Source organism: Rattus norvegicus, chromosome 9 (genome assembly GCF_036323735.1).
Source record: "Rattus norvegicus strain BN/NHsdMcwi chromosome 9, GRCr8, whole genome shotgun sequence".
Lineage (NCBI taxonomy): Eukaryota > Metazoa > Chordata > Mammalia > Rodentia > Muridae > Rattus > Rattus norvegicus.
The window spans coordinates 75973023-75995105 of NC_086027.1; the positions used below are offsets into that span (position 1 = coordinate 75973023).

A 22083-nucleotide genomic window follows, 5' to 3' on the forward strand; every position below is an offset into this window, starting at 1 on the left:
GCAGGTCAAAAAGGCTACCACCATTCACTGACATGTTATGATTTTAACACACCTTGAATGTCAAAAGACACAAACCTTCTTTTTCTGAAAGCTGTTTAAGAATATACATGTAGCTCTGGAAATATGCATCACCAAGGGAACAATCTGGAAGAAGGGATTTAAATCTTGGTTGTCAATAATGCTAATGATACAACTTCTACTAGAAAACAGAATAAGTGAATGAGTGAGTGAATGAATGAATGCAGGTTGGCCTCTCATCGCTGCTCCCAAACTGTGACTGTACTCTAAGGCAAACATGGGTCGAGGAGAGGTAGGACACGGTTTTGTACTCTTGCAGCTAGATGGTGACATACACATCCATGCGTGCATGCTGCACACACGAGTAGACAACACCTTCCTTTATGCGACACTGTGATTTGTAAAGAAGAGGCACTTGATTCTGCTTCCAGAAAGAATCCATTTTCTTCTGCCATAAATTTTCATTCACAAACACCAATTGTTGTCTTAGAACTAGGCATCCTCTGAGTTCTCTTTCTGACCTTCCCCAAATCAAGTTTACTGCAGTGAATTCTATTTGTCTTCAGTCTTTCTAATTTGGGGTGATGTCTCCCACTACTGTCAGAACCTAAGAACTATGGAACACAGCACAAAATCCCCCATAGTCTTCCTGGCTTTGCTCTCCCAGTGAGCCTTAGGCAGTGTGTGCTGTTATTTTTTTTTTTTAATTGATTTTTGTTTTCACTCTTCAAGTCTGTTTCAGTGGGTTTTCTTTATAATAGGGAGTAATACTTGTAACTCCAGGCATTTTCTGAGAGAGACCAACAAAGGGCACATCATAGAGGATTAGAGGTCATGACCCTGCTCCAGTTGCATGCTGGGAGTGCAATTCACCTGGCTCAAGCAGCATCCCCAGGATGGGGGTCTTCATGCTGTCACACTTGAGAGAGCTCCCTGGCTACTGCACCTCTGCTGAGGTCAGATGACTGCAAGGCGTGTGACTCAGTGACAGACAGGAAGACAGTATCAGGATCTGATCCCCAGCCAAGACAGTACACATGCGCCTGGTCAGCTTAGTCTCGCCTTGAGCATCCCTTACCTGCATCAGGTAGTAATAAATGCCCGCCAAGCCGTGGGCAGCCCCCACGTAATACTCCTGGTACCACTCGTACATCAGTGGGGATTTCGTTGTGAAGTTTCTCTTTCTAGACAGCTTCTCCCCAGAGGTTAAGATGGTTTCACAAATCTACAGGGAGAAAGCCAAGCGAAATAACAAGATGGTTAGACAAAAAGTGCTCTTGGTGGAGGCAAGGGACTTTTTGTTAAGAAGTACTGAAAAACTGGAAGGGAATCAGACACTATCATCCACCAGGAAGGACAGGCAGTTCCCTTCTGAGAAGTGGGAATATATTTTGTCTAGAGGACTGTTGGCTGAGGAGGTCCCCCAACTCTCTTTATTAGCACTTTTAAGAATCCATCCTTCAAAGAAAAGCACAAACTCCTCCTGGCACTGAAGGAGATATTTGTATCTGAGAGATGGATCTGGCCTCTGTCTCCCCTAGGGAGGGCCTCTGAATGGTCAAACCTAGCAGGATGGCCTTCTGACTCCCTTGGCTCCTGACAGGGCCTCCCACAGACCGAGTGTGAAGCTGCAGGCTCTCTGAAGGCGCCTCACCTATACAGGTCAAACACTTGGCCTCCCTACATGGACATAGTAGGTGGAGAGACAAAGAGTATGCAAGCAGCTGCCTCAGACACTCTAAACCCCACAGAACTGCATTACCTGCTGAATGTGGCTCTGAGGAATCTTCTCCTCTCCAAAGTTCTTATTGACAAAAAGCAGAGCGAAGATGTAGCCTATGCGGCCGTAGAGCATTTCATTTGGTACGTGGGGATCAATCTTATTTAGGTGAATGAGCCTAGGAACAGAAACATGTGACTATGATCACCTGACAGGGGTCAGACACTGGCATTCCAAGTGGTCCATTAAAATATATAAACACCAATGCATAAGCATATATACCTAAAAGCACAGTTAAAATTAGCCCCGTACTGAGTTCACATTGGAACCGGTCAAACACAAGGAGAATGCACAAGTGAGGCAGAGGCTCCAGGATTCTCCCTAGCTTCTCACATACGCTGGCTCTAAGACTTCTGCTTAAGCAGTGGGGATGGGAGGAGCTAGCAAGTGCAGCCATCACAGCATTTAGCCAGAGAGCTGCTGGCTTTAATAAAATGCTTGCTGCATCCCACTCACCTTCATTGCAGCCTGGTTGGCCACGAGGTAACACATGCAAATGGCATAAACCCTTCTAGCTTTTATTTTTAGAAACAATCTTGGCTACCGAGGTTTTTTTTATAGTCAAGGTCAATCCTGGTGGTAACAAACTAAAGAAAAAAAATGATATAGCACTTTTGGGCTACTGAATCAGGTTAATACTGTAAACACTGGCATTGGTGTGACTGTATAAAATATATATACACACAAATACATATTTATGTGTCTTGGAGGGTAAGCTATTTCTACAGGGATCTGTCTAAGAGAGCTCACATGCCTTATTTTCGTCCAGTTGCTTTTCAGTATATACCTATGCAGGTCTTTGAGGAGCGAAATGACTGGCACATATACTCTAGATCCAAAGGGTGCTATGCAGATTCTTGGGCCTTGTTCTGCTATGACCCATGCTGAACAACCAGGCAGTTGGAGGTTCTTTGGGGAATAAGAGGCTTCACGGAGCTGAGCATGCTGGTATACACTGTGCCCTGAGCGCCTGAAAGACTTCACAGAGAAGAGCCCCCAGAGCTCAGAGACACTTCTGAGAGGATCTGGGAGGACAACTGACATGGCCACAGGCAGAGGAGCTTGGCCAGACCCTCTCTTTCAAAAGAACTTAGCAAAACATTTGCTAAGAAAATCATACGTGTTTTTCCCTTTTGCCATAACCTGTATCTAGGAAATACTGGGGCTAAGAAAACAAATCTGTCCACTATACACAAACTCTGTTACTGCAGTGGCCAGAATACAACCTCAAGGTCGGATCAGAATTCTGAATGAAGTGTTAATACAAATGCATCAATCCTACAGATTCTGAAAACAGAAACGAACTTGATTTACTTTTGCAAAAGCGACATTTAAAAAGGAAGATGGCGGTGTCATTTTGGCCCTAGGAAATACAATTATGAGCCATGACTGCACTTAGTTCAATGAAGAGCTTACCAAAACACTTGAACTAATTCTCATTTACACTACCACGAGGTGGCGAAATACAATTAACATTTTAAAACCAAAGTCATTTGCACTAGGGCTGGTTATAGCAGAATATGGTGTACGGTTTAAATGCCTACAGATACACACTGTGCAGAGCCAGCATCTCCCAACAGCACAGTTTAGGCTAATAAGGAACATGGATTTCTTTTCTGGACCAGAATTCACCAGCACTTACTAGTGTTTCTGCTTTCTACAGGTAGGGCCCAGCTGTGTGCTTCACATGCTGCATTCTGTCAATAAAATAACGAGGGCATTTGAAAACCATAAAGGCTGTTTTATGTCTTTTTGGAAACTCTCAAACCAGAAGCATATTTCTGCAGCTCCATTTATCTGTTTGGGTGGACTGATGTTAATAGAAACAAGGTGTGAGAAGAGACCAGCGAGTCAGTGAATGTCACTGGAGGAAGAGTAAAGACACTCAATGACCACAGTGTGCTGCTAGGCACGTAGTGTCACTTCCTGAGGGTGTTATAATGGGCAAAGTCCTTTTCCAATTCATCTCGCTACAACACATGTCTCACTCTGTCCAAACCCACAGCTCCTCCTCATCCTTACTACCAGCCTCTGAGTTCTATTCTGCTGGGCTGGTCACCTACTGTGGCAAACAGGGGATGCCTTCCATTTGCATTTTGACACTAAGAACTCTATGCAGACTACATAGAACTCCTACAGGGAATTTACCAGAGAGCAGAGAGAACCAGTGAGAGAGAGGTTCTGCTGTTCAAGCAGGCCATTGTATTCACTGGTTCTCACTCATCCCTCTAAACCCTCCACCCCTGTGGGAAGTTAGAGACCTCCATCCTCCATTTGAAAAGTGCAAGTCCTATCCATTCCAGAAGCTAAAGATGCCCAGAGGCAGGTTAGGAACTAAAACCTAAAGGAAACTGATTTCTTTGGATTCTGGTTTCTTTATGTAAACATTACTTTTTTTTAAAAATATTAACAGCATATTTGCTCTTTCAAACTTAAAATTCTGATTTTGAGATTCTATTTTATCAAGAAAATGCTGGAAAGGTAAAGGGGACACAACAAAGACACTGGTGTATGATTCCCCAGAGAGTCAGCCACCGGGACAGGACGATGGCTCATAAAAAAACAGAATAAGCAAGCACATTGACTCGACCTGAGGGCAAAAAGTAATTCTGGGCTTCTAGAAACCAAACGAATGGAATTTTTGCCAAGGAGAGGGAGGAGGTGCAGAAGGTGAAGGGAACACTGCAGTTCCCAACAGAGCTCATAAAACAAAGCTAGGCAGTCAAAGCTGGGGCCACCAAGTCCCTTTTACATCCACATTCGAATACATACGTGACTGTAAGAATAACCACACAGATACACACAGAGAGACAGACAGACAATACACACACACACATACACACACACACACACACACACACACTCTTTTGTTTTGAAACAACCTTACGCTCTAGACTAGCCTGGCCTGGAACGTAACTACATGGCCCAGATTGACCTTGAATTTACAGAAATCCTCCTCCCTCAACCTTCCCAGTGCTAGGATCATGGATAGGAGCCACCAGGCCTGTCTCAAATTCTGTAGTTTAACTGTATATAATAGTTATGCTGGCCATAAATAAGATGTTCTTGTTGTGTCATAAAATTTTAATACGTAAATCACAAAAGGTATCAAATAATAAGTAAGTCTTATCTTACTCATTGGAGCATTTTAATTTTAATAAAGCAATCATGGCATCTGTTAATTGTGGTATCTGTTACCATTTCCCAGAGAGCGTTTCTTAGGTCAGGCCCTTAGGGTGAGAGGAGACGGCCGACTGCATGACTAGGAAAGAGCACTGCTGCAGCCACACATGCTCCTGAAAACCATGCGCAGACAGGGAGCAATGTGCATTTAAATTTGTGTGACCAGTATTGAGCACAAACTCCAATCTATCTCAACACCTTGTTTACCAAATACCATTGACGTTCTTACAGAGCAGTGACTACTTGGCCACTGTATTGCAGGGAAGGTGGCCTGTGTGACAACTGGAACCACTGTAACGGTTCTGACAGTAATTCAGAGTGATACTGAAGAATGCTGTCTCAGAGATCGAAATGCCGATTGGTTTTAATAAATGAGAAAGGTAGGTTCTGTGTCAGACTTAAGTGAGCATCCAACAGTCCTGCTGGCCACTCCTATGCCAGGAAACTGCAATGGGAACAAACTTACTTTATAGACTTTTAGAGAAATTATTGCTTTGTATCATCTACCACTCTGGTGAAGATTGGTGATGGATTTTTTTTTTTTTTTGGTTCTTTTTTTTCGGAGCTGGGGACCGAACCCAGGGCCTTGCGCTTCCTAGGTAAGCGCTCTACCACTGAGCTAAATCCCCAGCCCCTGGTGACGGATTTTTAAAATTCATATTTTAATTTTATTTTTAGTGTACCCATGAGTTTAATGAAGATTATAAGAGCATGGGGCTTGGTTGTCACAAATGCATGGGAATCTTATCAGTTGCTGTTCCCTACCCTTGGCAGCCACTGACCACTGAGGAGATGATCAGGGCTGCTGTGGCTTATGACTCCTCCCCTCTCCATGAAAGGATACTGGTAAGATTGATGCTGTGCAGGTCTATGGTAGGTGATCACAGCTGCAAAGAGTTCAAGAGAGCAATGGCCACACCGCACCCACAGGGCAGGATGCCACACCCATAGGGCAGGAAGTCACACCCTCAGAGCAGGAAGTCACACCCTCAGAGCAGGATGCCACACCCTCAGAGCAGGAAGTCACACCCTCTGAGCAGGATGCCACACCCTCAGAGCAGGAAGTCACACCCTCTGAGCAGGATTTCACAACAGTAGGCACAATTGCAGCTTCTTCCTAAGCCCTTCCATTCTTTCCAGCTCCCTTGATGGTCTCTGAGAGTGGAGGGGTGACATGATGCCATCACAGGGCTAAATTCTTAACAGGAACTTATTTTCAATGCTTAGATCAGTTATGAACCTCTATATTAGCTGCCATCCAGGGCAGAAAGCAGCTTTTCTGACTAAAACTGACAATAGGCATCAACATAATAATGAGGTGATAATTTGACAGGTGCATTAAGTCCTTTCAGCAAAACAACAGCAGTTCCTTCCCCAGCAGGGCATATGACCACTTCAGCGTGGGCTTCTGCCCAGGTTCGTAGAACCAGACATTAAATCCCTCCTGGTGAGTGGACCTCAACTCAGTAAGAAAAGAGTTGGTTACCCCTGTTAGAGTCGTGCCTGTACTGCACTAGCGGTCAGTAGGTCAGTAGTACACACTACAGGGTTCATAGCTGACTGTAATGTCCCTCCTCCTACAGCAGCACCTTCCAGCATGATGAGGACTAACCAGCATGCAGAAATCTTGTGTAGTTTTATATTAAACAATTCTTGGCCAAAGTTTTTTTTCTATACACACTAGATAATATGGCTTTTTGTTTGAAGTTGGACTATATAATTTGTGGCTTGATAGATATAGGTACAATTATGTATTAAAATGTCAATGCAGAAAATGATTTATTATATTGATTCATAAAATGTTATAGGTAGAGCAAAAGGGTCTTTCACTTTCCTTCTGTGGTTATAATTTCCAGTAGGAAAAAAATGGTTATAATGAGAAAGTACCACTGTACGGGACAAAATTTGGAGAGAATGGTGAACTTCTGTGTGTGCATGCATACGCAAGTTATACATCCACCAAGCAGCACTGGGATGAACAGAATGACTAATTCCTTCTCTGGAGCGTAAGCACAACTTGAACAGTACAAAGAGCCTACTGATGAACTACACACAGACCAGAATGACTGTTCGGTACCTGTTAGAAAGGTTCTAGCACCCCCAAAATACTAAAATATACCGACAATCGCATCATCATCTAAGGTGAGAGATTAATATGCAACCCATAAATGTCTTCCCATTGCTTTGCAGCAGATTATCCTGAAGTGCTCTGTAAACAGGCATGCTGTTTGGGGAATGACACAAACTGTCTGCCCAACACTCTCACGTCACTGCTTGCTGAGTGTGGAAACCCATGGGTATGAAAGGACAATATATATTAATGAACGAATCCTCAACTAACCAAACTGATAACTATGCAGTTTACCAGCAATTATAGGGAAGAAGAATGAGAATATAAAAATCACAGGAGACTCTGGGGCAACCATGTTAGAAATGCAAATGACACAGATCTCAGTAAGGACTCTGTGAATGAGCCCTCTCTAGGGCTGCAGGCCCGACCAACGCCTTCTGAGAACAAAAGAGCGTTCACAGTTTACAAAGTGGGATGACAGGTGCGTCCCCATAATCTAGAACGGCAGTCTCAGATTAGTTTTTGGTCCTTGGTTTGCAAGGAGAGCCACTTCCTTTCCAAATGTGGATTCTGGGAAGCACCATGAATTATTCATGCCATGATCAAGGCTTTGATCCCAGGGAATTGATATTTGATCCGGACCATGCCCAGTGTCTTCTATTGTATACTAAGATAAGGATTACTAGGCTATTCCTTAACTGTAAGAGGAACAGGAGAACTGACCAAAAGCAGGGGGACGATTTACCTGCTGAGAGAAAAGCAAACTCAGTTGGACATTCTTTTGGTAACAAATGCAGAATCCTAAGGCTGTCTAGGCAACAATCCTCATAAGCAAACATGGTTACCGTGTGATGCAATCCTCTGCCTGCTTCCCGCTGTTCATCTTGTGGTACAGCACAGCAGCCACAGCCAGGGGGCCCGCGTCCCCACACAGGAAGGTGATGGACCGCCTGCTCAAACAGTTGAGGCTGTGCTTTACATAGCTGTGCGCCATCTGCAGATAGGCCGGGTCCCCAAACACATTGTGGAGATGAAGGTAAAGCACAGCAATGCCTGGAATGCAAGCAGAAAGGACACAGAGATGGGAGAGGACAGGCAACTCAGCCTGTCACTCGGGTGCCTTATCTGCTTATCTGGGTTGAGGTTTATGAGCTGTGTGACATCATTGTAAGTACCGGTGACTTTCCTTCTAGCCTCAGCTCTACGAATGAGGCAGAATGAATCTTACTTTTCCTTGTATTACTACTCACTGTTCAAATTCTGTTAAGTAGTAAAGACTTTTGAAGACTTATCCAAGACAGAAACACATAGATGTACTGGCTGTAATTAATGTGTTTTGGTCAATGGCTGTTCTGTCAATTAATAACGAACAAGAAACATCTTTGCAACATCAAGCAATTCAGAGTAAGGAATGAAAAGCTAACTTCTCTTTCAGCAAAAGGTAAACTTGCTTGTATGTGAGAGGCGTTTGTGTTGCTGAGTCCTAGACTCTGGCTCCCTGTCAGGGACATCCCCTTACCTGTGGAGTAACTGAGGCAGTGTGTGCAAATCCTTAATACAAATGCCTCTCACAGAGGACAGAGCTCTCCCTCTGAAGCCAGCTCAGTGAGAAGCAGTCAGAGATGTGGAGAAGAAGTCTGTCTGCCTAAAGCATTTCCAGAAACACTTTTTCCTGTAAAGCACATTTTCCATCTCATTTACCATTTTTAGGAGACACAGAGCCTATGTTTAAATCTAAATTAATAGAGCCAATCTCTTCATGGATTTCAATGCAGTAAAAATGCAGTCTGCAGAATTACTTCTCACTGTACTGAGGACAATTTTAGATTCAGATACTTTTCTCATTTTGCATGGGTAATCTCTAAAGCTTTGTGTTACAGACAATTCAATTTCACATGTATATTAAGGCCAAGTTTTCATTTCCTGCAGAAGTTAATAACCTTGTCTGCTCTTTCAAAGCAGCGTGGTGTTAGTAATTCCAGAAGTTGATGAGCAGATGTAAGGATTCGAAGGGTTTGTAGACAAGTGTACGGAACCATGCACGTGGCGGGGAAGAAAACCCTCCTTTTCACAAATGATCAACATCAAGAGCTTCTCCCAGAATTACCTCCCTAATGGGCTTCATCACCACCCACATCACACACCTGCCGGTAATCCACTTAAACTGCTGCCCTTCCACTTCCCTCCTATTCCCACTGCCGCTGCAACCCCCTAATTAAGTGATGTTAGCACCAAAGCCAGATAATGACACAATTTGTATCTGGGAAAACAGAATGTGATTAAGTACAAGCCCAGAGATGGTTTCCCTTTTGGACTCCTGTCTCTCATGATCAACAATTTCTTTTGTCTTAAGCAGTTAACAAACAAAACCTATTGTGCCTCACAGTTATAAGACCCCACACACTCCTCATGAAAACTGCAGGATCTTCTGGTTGGTTCTTTCTGATGAGCACAGCGCTTCCTATGTCTGGAGTCCACAGCCCCAGCTTCCATTTCCCTCTTCCCCTGTTCTGAGCCCTGGTGTCATCTTTCGATTAGACAGTCTGTTCCTTGAGTGTGTGGCTTCTTCCTGCACAGAGCACCCAACACTGATACTGCACACATACCTTCCTCTTTGCACAGATATCAAAGATGGCCGACAAGGTGGAAACCAAGATGCAGCCTGCGGTCCTGCTGATAAGCCGTCAGGCCTGGCCTGGGCTGGACACTGGGAATCATAAAGCACTGTAAGGCTGTGCACACAAACTGGCCTCCTTCCTCTGCCCATTCCTGCCTCCTAGAGGCAGCCACCTTCAATGATGTCATCTACTTGTCTGACTCCCTGCCTCCAAATTTCTAAGAGAAAGCCTACATATTCTTTGTCAATTCTTTCCATTTCAGACAGTTTTTAAAAAAATATTCCCATTTGGAAATTTACCTTTTGTAACAGAGACATTAAAGTTCTCTAGATGTACACCCATTTTCCCTTAAATGATGACCTAGATTTCAGGGCAGACTGAACCTACAGCAGGGGATGGCTTCTGGCTAGGCTTTCACAGAGTATGCAACCTCCTCCCACCTTCTCCTGTCTGGGATGCAGAAGTGATGGCATGGCTGACACAGTGACTGGGACTGTGCATTCTAGGATGCAGGTGTTGCTAGGAGATGGTGGTCTAGTACCTGAGAGCTACTATGCAGCCTCGCCAGACTCTAGGCTGTCTACTAACACAAGCCACTGCTATCTAAGAATACCACCCCATGCGGTTAAGACCAGTCCTGGGGAAGAAAGCTCTTTCCAAAGCTAGAGGGGTAGCAGCAGCAGCTCACTCAGGTTGTCAGTCGATGGTGGTGGCTTTGGTTGAAATGTATCATTCTGAGCAGACAACGGCATGATGGTATTTTTTTTTTTTTTAATCACTTTAGCTGTCCTGTCAGGGTTGGAATAGCGGGTGCTCAAGGATAGTTAGGAGGATGCAACAGGAGTGAGACACAGGGCAACAGAGGACCACTCCACCGTGAGAATGAACCTGCCTGCGGTAAAACCAGCAGGGCGTGGTGGGGGATGGCTGACAAGCAGATGCCATGATGGCTCCTCAATGTCTCAGGTCCACAGCTCTGAGGGCACCACCAGCAGACAGCACAGGTAACCACCAGGTTCTTAAGGGCAGACTACTGCTATGCCCACGGAGACACACATCTGTAAATATGCTGCTGGTCTTTAAAGGACGCTTAACGTCAGGAGGAAAATGCTCGTGCTAAGAACACAGCTGGCCAGGGGCTCAGCAGTGATGCTCAGAGCTGCGTCTGTCAGCATTTCAATCTATCAGAGAACACAGCTTCTTTAAGGTAAGACACCGCCATCTGTGACTAAGTGTACTCTTGGTTTACACCTGAGCTTTCACCCTGTTTGCTAAGCAAGGGTTACAAAGACAGGTATGCTTCTTTTTTCTATCTGCTAACCTGTACCATGCAAGAAAATGTTTAAATATTATTTAAGTTCTGATTATATTTAATTGGAAAATAAGCTTCATTTACCTTTTTTATTTAAAAATATAAAAGCCTTCTTTTCATGAACCCAGATACATTTTGATGTTTTCATCAAAAGTATTAAAAGTCTTAATTTTTTAAGTCTTAAAATTTTTTCTTTCAAAAATTACATTTTATTTGTGTGTGTGTGTGTGTGTGTGTGTGTGTGTGTATGCCATGCCACATATGTGAAGGATGACTTGTGGGCATCTGTTCTTTCCTGCCAATATCATGTGGGTCCAGGCAATGGAAATCACGTTGGGGCCTGGTGACAAGCACCTCCACTCGCTGCACCACTGCCCTGGCCAACATTAGCACGGACATTTAAGGTGAGCAGTAACAGTTTCTTACCGGGGTCGGCCCAGCCCATAACTGGTGTCGTTAAGCTGTGCAGGGTAGGAAATGTTTGGCTTGTAGTCATTTTCAGCTTTGCTCATACACATGGCTAAAACACGTGAATGTCTTAAAGGAGAGTGTAACCCAAGAGAAGGGCATACTCAAAGAAGTGGAAAAGGAAGACTGTAATCAGACGTATTTATTTATGAATCCTACAGTCAGAGAATGTGATCAGTGAGCATTTGGGGAAACACCTTAGTTCTGGTAACTGAAGTCGGCAATGATTCCCAGTGTGTGTCAGCAGTGGGAGAGAGAGGACTGGAGAGTTTCCTTTCCTTAGAACAAAGCAAAGCACATGGACTTGCTACAGTTTTGTGGTCTGGGAGGACCCTGCATGTGACGTGAATGCTCCAGAAAGCTGTTCTCAGCTTTGTCCGCAGTGTCTGATGTCAGTCTCTGCTCTCACCTTCAGACACTTAGGTTCATTAAACAGTAAGGGACTTTCCGTCACACCCCCACATTCAAAATGTTCAACAACTACACTGGGCCAATGGCTGCTGCAGTGACAGCAACGTTCCTCTGCATATGGAGCTGAGGAAGTCAGGGGCTGCCTAGACTCACCCTATAAATGTGGATTTGAATGTTTGCAACTAATTTACTTTAAGAAAAAAGACAAGAAAACACTGGGAGGCCAAAAACGCTTCTCTGAGGGGCACCCAACCCTGGCTTGCTCTGTTGTTTCTCTCTAGAGCCCTGGGGAGGGCAAGTGTTCAGGGACACTTCTAAATCTGCAATTTCCTTACTCAGCTACTGATCGCAGCAGTGCGGGAAGTAGAGCCAGCTGCGGGAAGTAATTAATACTAAGCCTTTGCATTTCTGAGGGATCATTAGTTCTATTCTTCCTGACCAATCAGGACCTCACTGTCCCAAATGTACACGCTGAGGATAAAATCGCTAGACACATGGGCCTTCCAAACTGCCTCTGCCATGCCGGAGAGTACTCTGTTTACTCAACAAGCAGTCAGTGGTGGTACCTTTGTCAGAGGATGCCAGCTCCCTGAAGGCCAGGGGGTCTCATGGCAGGACCACAGTGGCAATTCGGACGTTAGGGAGCTGCCAGAGGTGTCCATTAGCACTCAGTAGTTTAGAATGTCGAAATTACTAATGGAAGGTGGGGGAAAACTGCAGCCTGAGTGAAAACGGCTGCTTTATTGCTCATCAATTACTACACTTTCTTCCTTTCAGATGTGGGGAACAAGTGAAAGTCCCTGAACTCCCATTACCCATTACCCTGCCTTTCTGTATCAAGTTGGAGCTTTCTACCCTAGTGGCAGAACTGTTCCTCAATCTCATGTGTCAGTGATCGGACACACGTTTCACCAATAGATGAATTCGAGGCCATTAGGGCAGCAGTGTCCTCCTGATGATCACTTACTGTACCCAGCTCAACCATCCAAGGTTTCAGGCCAGCACCCATGGTGCTATCTGCTCAGCTGTGCTCATACTGCCCACTGTGCACTGCTCACTGCACAAGTCCCCCAGAGCTTTTCACAGGAAATCTGGGAAGAAAGCAGGCACAATTCTTCACCTTCGATTTAATAGAACCCTAAACAAAGCGGTTCAAAGAGCCCTTCAGACACGCGTCCTTTCTTGTAGCTATTTCCACAGCTGCCATGTAGCTGTGGAGCCAGGATTTAAGAGCAAAGGGAACATCACATGTTCCTCCTCTCACTCAGTGTCCAGAGCCCTCTACTTGGTGAAGGTCTAATACAGAAGCACTGTTAGCCTTTCCCTGGACTGGCACAGCAGTTGATAAATAAGCTAAAAGGATGTTGGCTCTTCACCATGGGGTCTAGGGCTGTCCCTGCCCTTCCTAGCTGTGCAAACATAACCCTCGCTAAGCCTGAACACTCTTCTAAAACCAGAAACAATAGCAGCTTTCATAGTAGAATCGCTGCGTGATGTGGCCCCCAGGGAACACTCCTGGCACACACTGAATGGTTACGCATTCAACCATTAGACAGTGCACCTCACTGAACATTAACTTGCTTTAATCCAGCTCTGATCACTCATCTAAAGGGGCAGAGTGGATTGGGGCTACACTCCCCCTCTTCCCACATGCCAGCATCTCTCCTCCCGTCCTGATCTGTGAAGACAGAGAAATGCTCTTATACAGAAGCATCTCGAGGAGTCTGGGGAGAAGTTCAGACCAAGGGGTATGAGAATCCAAAGCCTAAGAGACTGGCTCCTTACTAGTTTTACCAGTTATGGTGAAACTTGTCAACCAATTCCTGAATTCCAACTGCGCCACACTAGAGCTGTGGTGAACTGAGTCAAATCCTATCAGATATGAGCTCAACTGAATTTTCATTCTTTTTCCCTTGCACCAAGTTTTAAGCAATTCTTTCAGGTTAAACAGGTAATGGCAAAGAGCAGTAATGCAGGCAACTGCCCAGTAGGAGTTACCTGGAACGGCAATGCCAAGTCCAGCTGCAGCCTTGTCTGTAAAGGTCATTGCTTAGGTCAATCTGATTTCCTTTCTACCATTTCTCTTTCTCTCCCCCCCTTTACCTCCCCCCCACTCTCTGTGTGTATGTGTGTACATGCATACATGTGTGCCTGCAAAGTTGCTGCTATAAGTTTTTCTTAACTACTCTTAACTTTATTCATTAAGTCAGGGCCTCTTAACTGAACCCATAACTAGTCTAGCTACCCAGACTGCTTTGGGGATCTTGTGTGCACAATCAGAATGCTGGAATTACAGCCAGCTGCCACAGCAGCTCAGAGTTCTCATGGGTGCTAGGGACCTGAACTCTGCTTGTCATCCTTGATTGGCAAGCCCTTTACCCAAATGAGCCATCTCCTCACTTCCCCTTCTAGCATTTGTTCTTGTTTGCTTACAAACACTGCCTTCTGCTCTCTGTGCTTCACCTGAGCACACTCAGGACAGGACACCTAAAGCCCACACTTGTTTCAAACTTGAGCCTTAGTAACACAACCTACAGTAAAATGGCATCAATGTTTTGTGCTTTGATATGTAGCTCAGAAAGGGAGCAGACAGAGCTCCTGACGTAGTTATCTCTCCAGTGGGAACCCACTGTCTACATCCAAGCACTGGCTTGGAGGGATGGGTGCTTCTCAGGAAGGTAAAGGGGAGGGACATCTGCTCAGGGCTCAGCTAGACACTGTAAAGTTCAGCTGGGAGCTTCTTACAAAGAGAGATCGAATTACACAGAGAAGACAACTGGCCAGAGGATTTCTTTCAGGTAACTCTAGTGTCAGCAGTAACTGAGACCCACATACCAATGTGGCAGCTAACAGCTATATACGTTTGGCAGAGCAGAGGTATAGCATCTTGAAACGCTAATGACGTGCGTTTAGAGCCCGAGCTAATATCACTCTAGGGATCACACTGTAGCTCTTCTTACTTAAAACGTTATCTAATACTTCAGCAAAGGACATGCATGCCAATCCCAGCCTCATTAACTTCCTGAGTTGGCTACTGGAACTTAGGTCACGTCCTTCAGAGCCGAATCCCTTGGAGCCCCCTTTGTGCACACGGCTTTTTCTCTTTTAAAGTCTAAGTTGATCATTTCTCTGAGGAGTCAGCACAGTAAGAGTGGGGAAACATGACATCACATGGAGGCTAGCACTTTTCCTCAGTCTAAAGACACCAGAGAGAACAGCCCTCCCTCAGGCTTATTAATTCTCTGCTGTTACCTGTCAGAGAGTCAGTGTTTCCTAGTAAACACTTACTTTTAACACAGAGACCCATTAACCCTTTATAGCAATAACTCCTTACTCGTCTTTTGTGATTTCACCTCTGGGCGCTAACCTAAGATTTTCTACAGTCTTCCCTGGAACAAAAGGCAGCCCAGCCCTGTGACAGGTATTACTAGTTCCCTAGTGCCCTAGAGTGTCCTGTACATCACTGGACCCATCACAGAGCCAGCAACTGGCCACTCCTTTGCAGGGCTCCACTCCTGTTGTTTTCTGCATCTAAGTAACCTGAATGCACAAACTGTTGGTCTGCTGGGAGGGGATGGAGACCGTAGACAAACCACCCAACGCCGACGGCTGGCACATGCTCCACGTTCATTGCAGTGCATTACCCTACAGCGTGATACAGTGTAAAGGAGGACTCGAGAGAAAGAACGGAGGCTGCTTCTATCAACCATCACTTACTGACAGCTGCCAACGGTCTTACATGACGGGTGAGAACTCACTCGAGAACATTCGCAACAACCCTTTTCCGAACCAAGCCATTATGAGAAGAATCTTCCTTATGTTGAATATAACCACAGGATCAGGAAATGGGAAAACAAATTCTTCCAAAAGAATGTCACAGAGTTCGGTTTTCTGGCTGCAAATGCTGAAAAAAACTTCCAGGATTTACTTTATGTCCAATGCTAAACCAGCTCCTCCCAGGCCAGACAGCAGCCACCCCTCCCTCTGCTGTCTTGGTATTAAGGCTCATTTCTCTATTTTTCAAATTCTTTTTATAATTACAAAAAATGCTGAACTGATTGGTCATATGCAACTCTAAAATGCTGTACAGTACAAGTATCCATATCAGAGAGCTTAAGAAAATCTCCACTCACAAAACGTAGACAACGGACACCAATGTAGTAGTTAGCAAAAAACATGTACACAGACTCACTCAAAACTTGAAGGACACGTCTCACGAGCCAGGCTTGCTGGACAGAAACCTGTCATCATCGCCTGCTGGCCGTGTAACCTAAGATCTCAGCCTTGCTCTGCTTCTGTTTCTCAGTTGTGACATGGATACAGAAACCTGGTTAGACTCCACGCCATGGCGCTGTCCTGAGGCACAGAAGAATGATTAGAGGAAAGCACTGAGCATGGTGTATGCCTTCCTCACTGGTCACCGGTGTCCATGCACACACATTCGCTTCTGTCGCAAGAATGTCATAGTGACTGTTAACGGGACAGTGCTGTCACCTCTACTCTTTTCTCCCCAGGGTAATGGAATTCTGCTTCTCCATCAAAGAGTAAAAGGGTAAATGTCAGGGGCTTAGTGATGGCATCTCATAGGTGAAACATTTAGATTCAACTGAAAGCACACAGTTAGCACTCTCAGTTCTATAAAATATCCTCACATTCCACTGAAAAATAAAAGTCAAGATAGGGCCTATTGCAGAACAGTGTCTCTGTGTGTAGTGTGCATTTGTTAGTAAGGATGTAAACCTATGTATGTGGAGGGCACAGGTTAATGTTGGGTGTTTTCCTTGGTCAATTTATACCTTATTTGCTGAGACAGGGTCTCTTGCTAAACCTGAAGCTCACAGATTTGGCTAGTCTAGCTAGCCAGTGTCTAAGGATACCCTCGTCACCTCCTGAGCACTAAGATTATAAGAGTGCTGGGCTTGGGATTACAGGTGAGCTGCTATGCTTTCCCAGTTCTTATCTGGGTGCTGGGGAACGCCAGTCCTCATGCCTGGGTAGCAGGCTCACTACTCCGAGCCACCTTGCCAGCCCCTTATTTATTCAAGTTTTGTTTAACCATGGACATGTTATCACTTATTAATAATATATTTTGTACAAATGTGGTTATTTCAAAGTTCACTCTTATCTGAACTAGAACTATCAGACTGAATTATTAGGGTGAGAGACATAATAAATCAGGTGGTAAGCTTCTAATTGCATTAGTTACCTTGCAAAGCACATCTCACACAGAGGTGCCTTGACCCCATTAGTCTTAGGTTTAGCTGAAACACTGAGAATGGAAAAAAGCTACAGTAGCCATGTATTTGGAAATAGGTACTCATGTAGAACTAAACACTCGGTGTTAAGTCTCCTCACTAAACCCTTTCTTCTTCAAGGTGAGCAGAGCAGGTGGACAGCACATGCCTGGCATCATGCTGGCAGCCTCATTCTGAAGCTGTAAACCTTCAGAATCATAAAGGGCACATAGTGTGACTGTGGGGTCTAGTGATGTGTGACAAATGCGTGTACAGAACAAGCAAACAAAGGCATTTAGTGGCCATGAAAGCCAACACGGGTTTGAAGGACAAGAAAGGTGGGAAGTGGAGGACTAGGTCTTCAGTTAGAGAAGGCAGGGACATGGGCAGAATCAGCTGCAGTCTTTCCTGGAGGGAGGCGCACTGAGCAGGACAGGGTTTTGTGTTCTGAAATAGTTCTCCGTAGCAATGGAACCCACTATGTGTGAGATGAAGACTTTGTTTTCAAAAAGAAAAAAAAATTGTTTTGAGTTCCTTTGGAAATGAAAGGGCAAAATATTGCTTACATGATTTAAAAATATTTAAGACCCTAGCAAAGGTCTCCATTCTTATAAAAATCTTGACCCAAGTGGACAGACATTAGAGAGAATTTATAGATGGGGAAAAAAAAACATAAGGACCAACTGGCTGGATTACACATATTTAAGATGTTCTGCTTGTAGATAGGAGCTCTAGGATACTAACAGGCTTTACCTGAAAGTTCTTAGTAATAAAATTCCAGCTAACTGACTACATGAGTCACCCTTCCTTCTGAACAGCAGTGACCATGTGACTGTGCAACAGGAAAAGCACAATGAGCGGAACTTGAACACTGAGGGAAGGGGACCCATCCTTCTCTTGTTGAAATAATAGCTGGCGGTTAGCAGCCATCTTGACCGAGGGTTGGAACTAGTGGCTGAAGACCGAGGAAGCAGTGAGAGGAACCAGCCAAGGCTTCCCTGTCGGCCTTCAGCTGTCACTCCAGGTCTCTTCTATGAGAGAAACAGAAACTATACCACTTAAACTGATGAATCGGATTCCATTCCGAATCCTAATTCTCCCTGAATCAGCATTGGCTATCAGCCACATTTCTACTAGAGAATAAGATTTCAACTTAAAAGTTCTAATTAACTGTAATCACAGCCTTGGCTCACACAGGCTGCACTGTAAGCTAATGACAAGTTGTAACAGCTTTCACTGTTGACAGAAAACAGATGCTCAATAGATGTCAGTGTTGAAGTGGTCTTCCACAATAAAAAAGCACTTCCTAAATTAACAGATAAATTAGCAAAAGGAGCAAGAAGGTGGTCTTTGTAAAAGGTCACAAATTCCAAATTTCATATTGAGCGAAGCCAAAAGATAGTATGTTGTTTTTGAGAAAAGCATTAGTTTTAGAAAGCTACCTGGGTGTACATAAACTGCACACACAGGTAGCCCCTGTCAGGTAGTCACTGCTATGACACACGGCAGCAAGTATTCCACTGTGATCTTCCTGGATGCAGGGCTGGGTAATCAAACGGCAGCCATCACTAGACAGTAGTCTGTAAGCTGTAAGGCCACTGAAGGCTCACTAGAGTTTGATTTCCTGCAGCTGAATCAGCATTCTATCTTAGTCAAATCGGAGCTTTACATTGTTCTGACTGAATCCAGGCTCAGGACAGCCTTTTATGTATTAGAACGCTGGAAGAGACAGTTTATTTTATACAGAAATAATGGCATTTTAACAGCGTTTGAAGACAGAATATTAGGAGCCTTGCCTCAAAAGCTATTAGCAAATTTTTCTACAAGATTTTAAGTTTCCTCAGAAATGTACCAGCCACTGAAGACACCCTCAGTCTGCCTCAGACAATTGCTGTGGAGCTGCTTCCCAGAGCCAGCGCTGAGAGTGAGCTGCTCCAGGAGAAGACACTGGCAGCTGAAGGAGACACTGCCAGAAATGTACTGCAGCCAGAAAGCGTAAACCAGGTGCTTCACCTCAGCGTAAAAGTCCCTCTGAAGGAAGTCTGACTTTTAGCCTCTCAACTAATGAGCAATTCAGGCTGTTTGACAGACATCTTTTCCTGGCACTGTCAAGTCAGTCACTGGAATGTAAGACCATTTCTCCTCCAGCCTCAAGCAATATTCTCTATAACACCATGAGCCTATGCGGACGGGTGACTTAGGGACTTAGGATTCCCTTTTGGATGTGCTCTGGAACTAAGTCTAGCCATGTGCCTCAGGTCAGCCTGTGCCTCTTTCTCTGGTCAGAGGTAACAAAATAATGGCAACTTCAAATGTCTTAGGATGAGATAGGAGCCTGGGCCTTCTCTAGTGGATAACCTGGCCGGGAGAGATACCGCAACACTTGTGTAGGTGTGTGTTCTGTTTTCTGCTCATTTAAATAGACAGCAAGGCTCTTCACTAATGAGTGTCACTTAGACTACAGCTGAAATTACAGTAGGTAATAAAGGACACTTGGATAACTTCCTTCTTGACACAAAATGCTTTCCTTTCATTCTCCTCTTAATGTTTCTTATGTTCAGCCTCTAAAATATATTAACAGACTTAAAACTCAGCTCTAAGAAGTATAGACCAATGTTAGCTTTCCTCAGGCCAGGTGAGGTGGTACATGCCATTAATCCCAGTGCTCTAGCACTTGGAGAGTAGAGGCAGGTAGATCACTGTGAGTCTAAAGACAGCCAGACTAATATAGTGAGTTCAAGGCCAGCCAGGGCTACATAGTGAAGCCACGTGTCAAAAAACAATTTTGGTTTCATGTTACCTCTGCAATTATGTTAGAGATCTCACGTGTCTTCCCAACCTTGGGGGGAAATGTGAGTTCTCACATGCAGAGGGCAGTACAGAGCCTGCTGTCAGGCAATCTCTCATATGGTAATTCCCCTTCCCTGGAAGCCCACAGATCAGCTTCCACATGTGTTTGTAAAACGCACATTTCTGGCTTCTGCTTATGAGTTATTAAGCAACTCAGCTGTGGGCCTCAGGAACCTGCAAAGTCCAGAAGCTCAAAATGGAGCCCCAATTATTCCATGTGTGAGGGAAACACTGTGTCCCTAGACCGCTGTCCTCAGCAGTCTGACTGTGCTCTCAGCCTCCCTACCCCACCTCCCTCCAGAGCAGTGGCTCCTTCTTTCCCTCCAGGCTATCAGCAGTGGAGCCTGGCAGACAGCACTTGAAAATCAGCCAGCAAGGAGAGCACAGGAGTTCATTTACAGACCTGGCACTAACTGTGTGTCCTTACAGATCAGTGCATTGGGATGGGTGTTTAAGGAGATATTTACAGACGTGTTTTATTCTGTGAAGGTGAAGCTTCTTTGCCTCTGTTCCAGGAACTCTTCTAATCAGCTATATCATGCTGAAAACAATTTTGCCTCAGAGTAAACTCCCCAAAGCCAGGCATGAATACCTGCAGTGTGCTTGCCTGTGGGCTGGGGAGCAGCCCTCTCCCAGGACGCAGCCAGAGGCGGCCGCGTAGGCTGTCACAGACCTGGGGAGGTCCTGCACTGGTCCTCGGCAGTGTGCATGCCTGTCAGTCACACCATACCTGCCCAGCCGGTGTATCCAGTGCCGTCCTGAGGGTCTGCAGACTTTAGGCCTCTCTCCATTTGCTGAAGGAGCTCCCGGATCTTATTGGTCAAGCGATGTGAAAACTCAGGAGTCAGCTGCAGGAATGAAGGAAAAGTATTTTTAAGAAGAGTAATCAGTCGATCAATAGTACTTTTCTGATGACATTTTTCTACTCATGGAAATATTATCACATAAAACTTGAAGCAGCTTGACAGGTTTTCCAGAAACCACATAGAGAATTCATATTACTTAAGACAACATGTTTGTTTTTTAAAAAGTTACCATGAGCCAGGTAATAGTGGTACACACCTCCAATTCCAACATTTGAGAGGCTGGTGCAGGAGGTCAGCTACATTGAGCCTAGCCTAGGCTACACAGTCAGACCTAGTCTTAATAGAAAAGAAAGTTATTTTCTTTCTGTTATTTTAGACAAGGTTTCTTTGTGTATCCTTAGCAGTCTGGGAACTCGAACTGTATACCAGGCTGTCCTTGAACTCAGAGATCGGCCTGCCTCTGCCTCCCAAGTGCTGGGAATAAAGGGGTGAGCTACCACTGCCCAGTTTAACTCCACTTCTTTATACTGCAGATGCCTTCCTGGAATTGGAGAGTTAATATCTGCCCCATGGTTTCTAAAAGGCCACCCACTATGTGCCATACGGGTACTCTCAGGCTGAGGCCCTGAGGATAGTGAAACCCATGTAATCGCCTGCATAATGGATGGGTAAGCTGAGGGTCATAGGTCATAATCCTATTATTATTATTTTGAAAATCTCTTTTCAATTTAGTTTTTATTATTTTATGTATGGGTGTTTTGATGGCTTATTTATCTGTGTACTATGTGTATCTGGTGCTTTGGGAGGCCAAAACAGAGGTGTCTGATGCCCTGGAACTGGAGTTACAGACAGCTGTGGGTGCTGGGACTCGAACTGAGGTCCTGTGATGTGCAGCAGAGCTCTCAGTTGCAGCACGTCTTCTGCCGCCACACCGGGCACACGATACTTAAAGGCAAGTGTGAAGGAGGTCTGAAGCACTGTATACTCTAAATGACTGCAGGTATTAAAGACCCGTGTCAATGTGTTAACTCTTCAGCAACATGCTATGATTCCAGACAGCAATTCCAAAAAGACCAGTGAGCTTTCAAACAAGGGCTGAGGACCACCACACCTGCGGACAGGTGTTTCATCATGAAAAGACTAGTATCAAACCCACACCGGCCATCTGTCTCCATTATTCCGAGTCCTGCTGTGCGTGCGGGCCTGCTCATGCATACATGGCTGTACCTAGGTAGAGGTTAGAGGTCAACTGTCAGGGGTCAGTTCTCTCCTTCTGCTTGGGTTCTCGCTTGCCTGCCAGTGCATTCACCTGATGAGCCATCTCAACGGCCC

At 44.9% G+C, this 22083-nt stretch overlaps 1 protein-coding gene and 1 long non-coding RNA gene across 5 annotated transcripts in view; one reads left to right on the plus strand and one right to left on the minus strand.

The window, feature by feature from the left end:
• Lancl1 (LanC like glutathione S-transferase 1) overlaps window positions 1-22083 on the minus strand; it is a 30114-nt gene that overhangs the window by 4739 nt on the left and 3292 nt on the right. For all 4 annotated transcript variants that reach the window (XM_063266534.1, XM_039082904.2, XM_039082905.2 and 1 more), the window contains 4 exons: window positions 20676-20793; window positions 7898-8105; window positions 1781-1916; window positions 1097-1243 (listed from right to left, as the gene is read on the minus strand). In XM_063266534.1, the coding sequence (XP_063122604.1) occupies window positions 1097-1243; window positions 1781-1916; window positions 7898-8105; window positions 20676-20793 (609 nt within the window). The remainder of the gene's footprint in view (window positions 1-1096; window positions 1244-1780; window positions 1917-7897; window positions 8106-20675; window positions 20794-22083) is intronic.
• On the plus strand, window positions 8105-10007 carry LOC134480382 (uncharacterized). Its single transcript, XR_010054807.1, has 2 exons — window positions 8105-9202; window positions 9675-10007. It is a non-coding gene; the product is annotated as an uncharacterized LOC134480382 (long non-coding RNA).